We start from the raw sequence: 367 nt of genomic DNA on the forward strand, positions 1-367 counted from the left end.
GCGCATTCATTCATGCTGTGCACATCAAGAGATAGAGGCAAAATTCGGGAGAAGGAGAGAAGAAGAGACGTTTAAACATAATTCTCTTTAACTCTTCCGTTTCTCAAGATTCCCAACGTGAATGTGATCAAAGCATAATCTAAAAATGATGAAAATAATGACAAAGTGAACTTACGAAACGATAATGTTCTGGTTTTGTGGCTTAAGCGACTTAGCGGAAGCACCAAGTTCGCAAACCACACGCTGCAAGCACTCGTCCGATTCCATGGCTGCGAAGTACACGTTCATCATGTGTTCGGTCAGCTCCTCAGTGGGCGTGGTCATTTCTGTGTTTTGGGGGAGAGAAAACAGGTGATTAGTATAGCAC

At 43.3% G+C, this 367-nt stretch overlaps 1 protein-coding gene across 1 annotated transcript in view; it reads right to left on the reverse strand.

Annotated features, from left to right (window-relative positions):
* Positions 1–367, reverse strand: part of LOC119588353 — a gene marked incomplete in the record, with an annotated part of 20,904 nt that overhangs the window by 5,185 nt on the left and 15,352 nt on the right. The window contains 1 exon segment of the mRNA XM_037937038.1: positions 176–326. Coding sequence (XP_037792966.1) covers positions 176–326 — 151 coding nt within the window.

The sequence above is a fragment of the Penaeus monodon genome, chromosome 23, assembly GCF_015228065.2.
Source record: "Penaeus monodon isolate SGIC_2016 chromosome 23, NSTDA_Pmon_1, whole genome shotgun sequence".
Taxonomy (NCBI): domain Eukaryota; kingdom Metazoa; phylum Arthropoda; class Malacostraca; order Decapoda; family Penaeidae; genus Penaeus; species Penaeus monodon.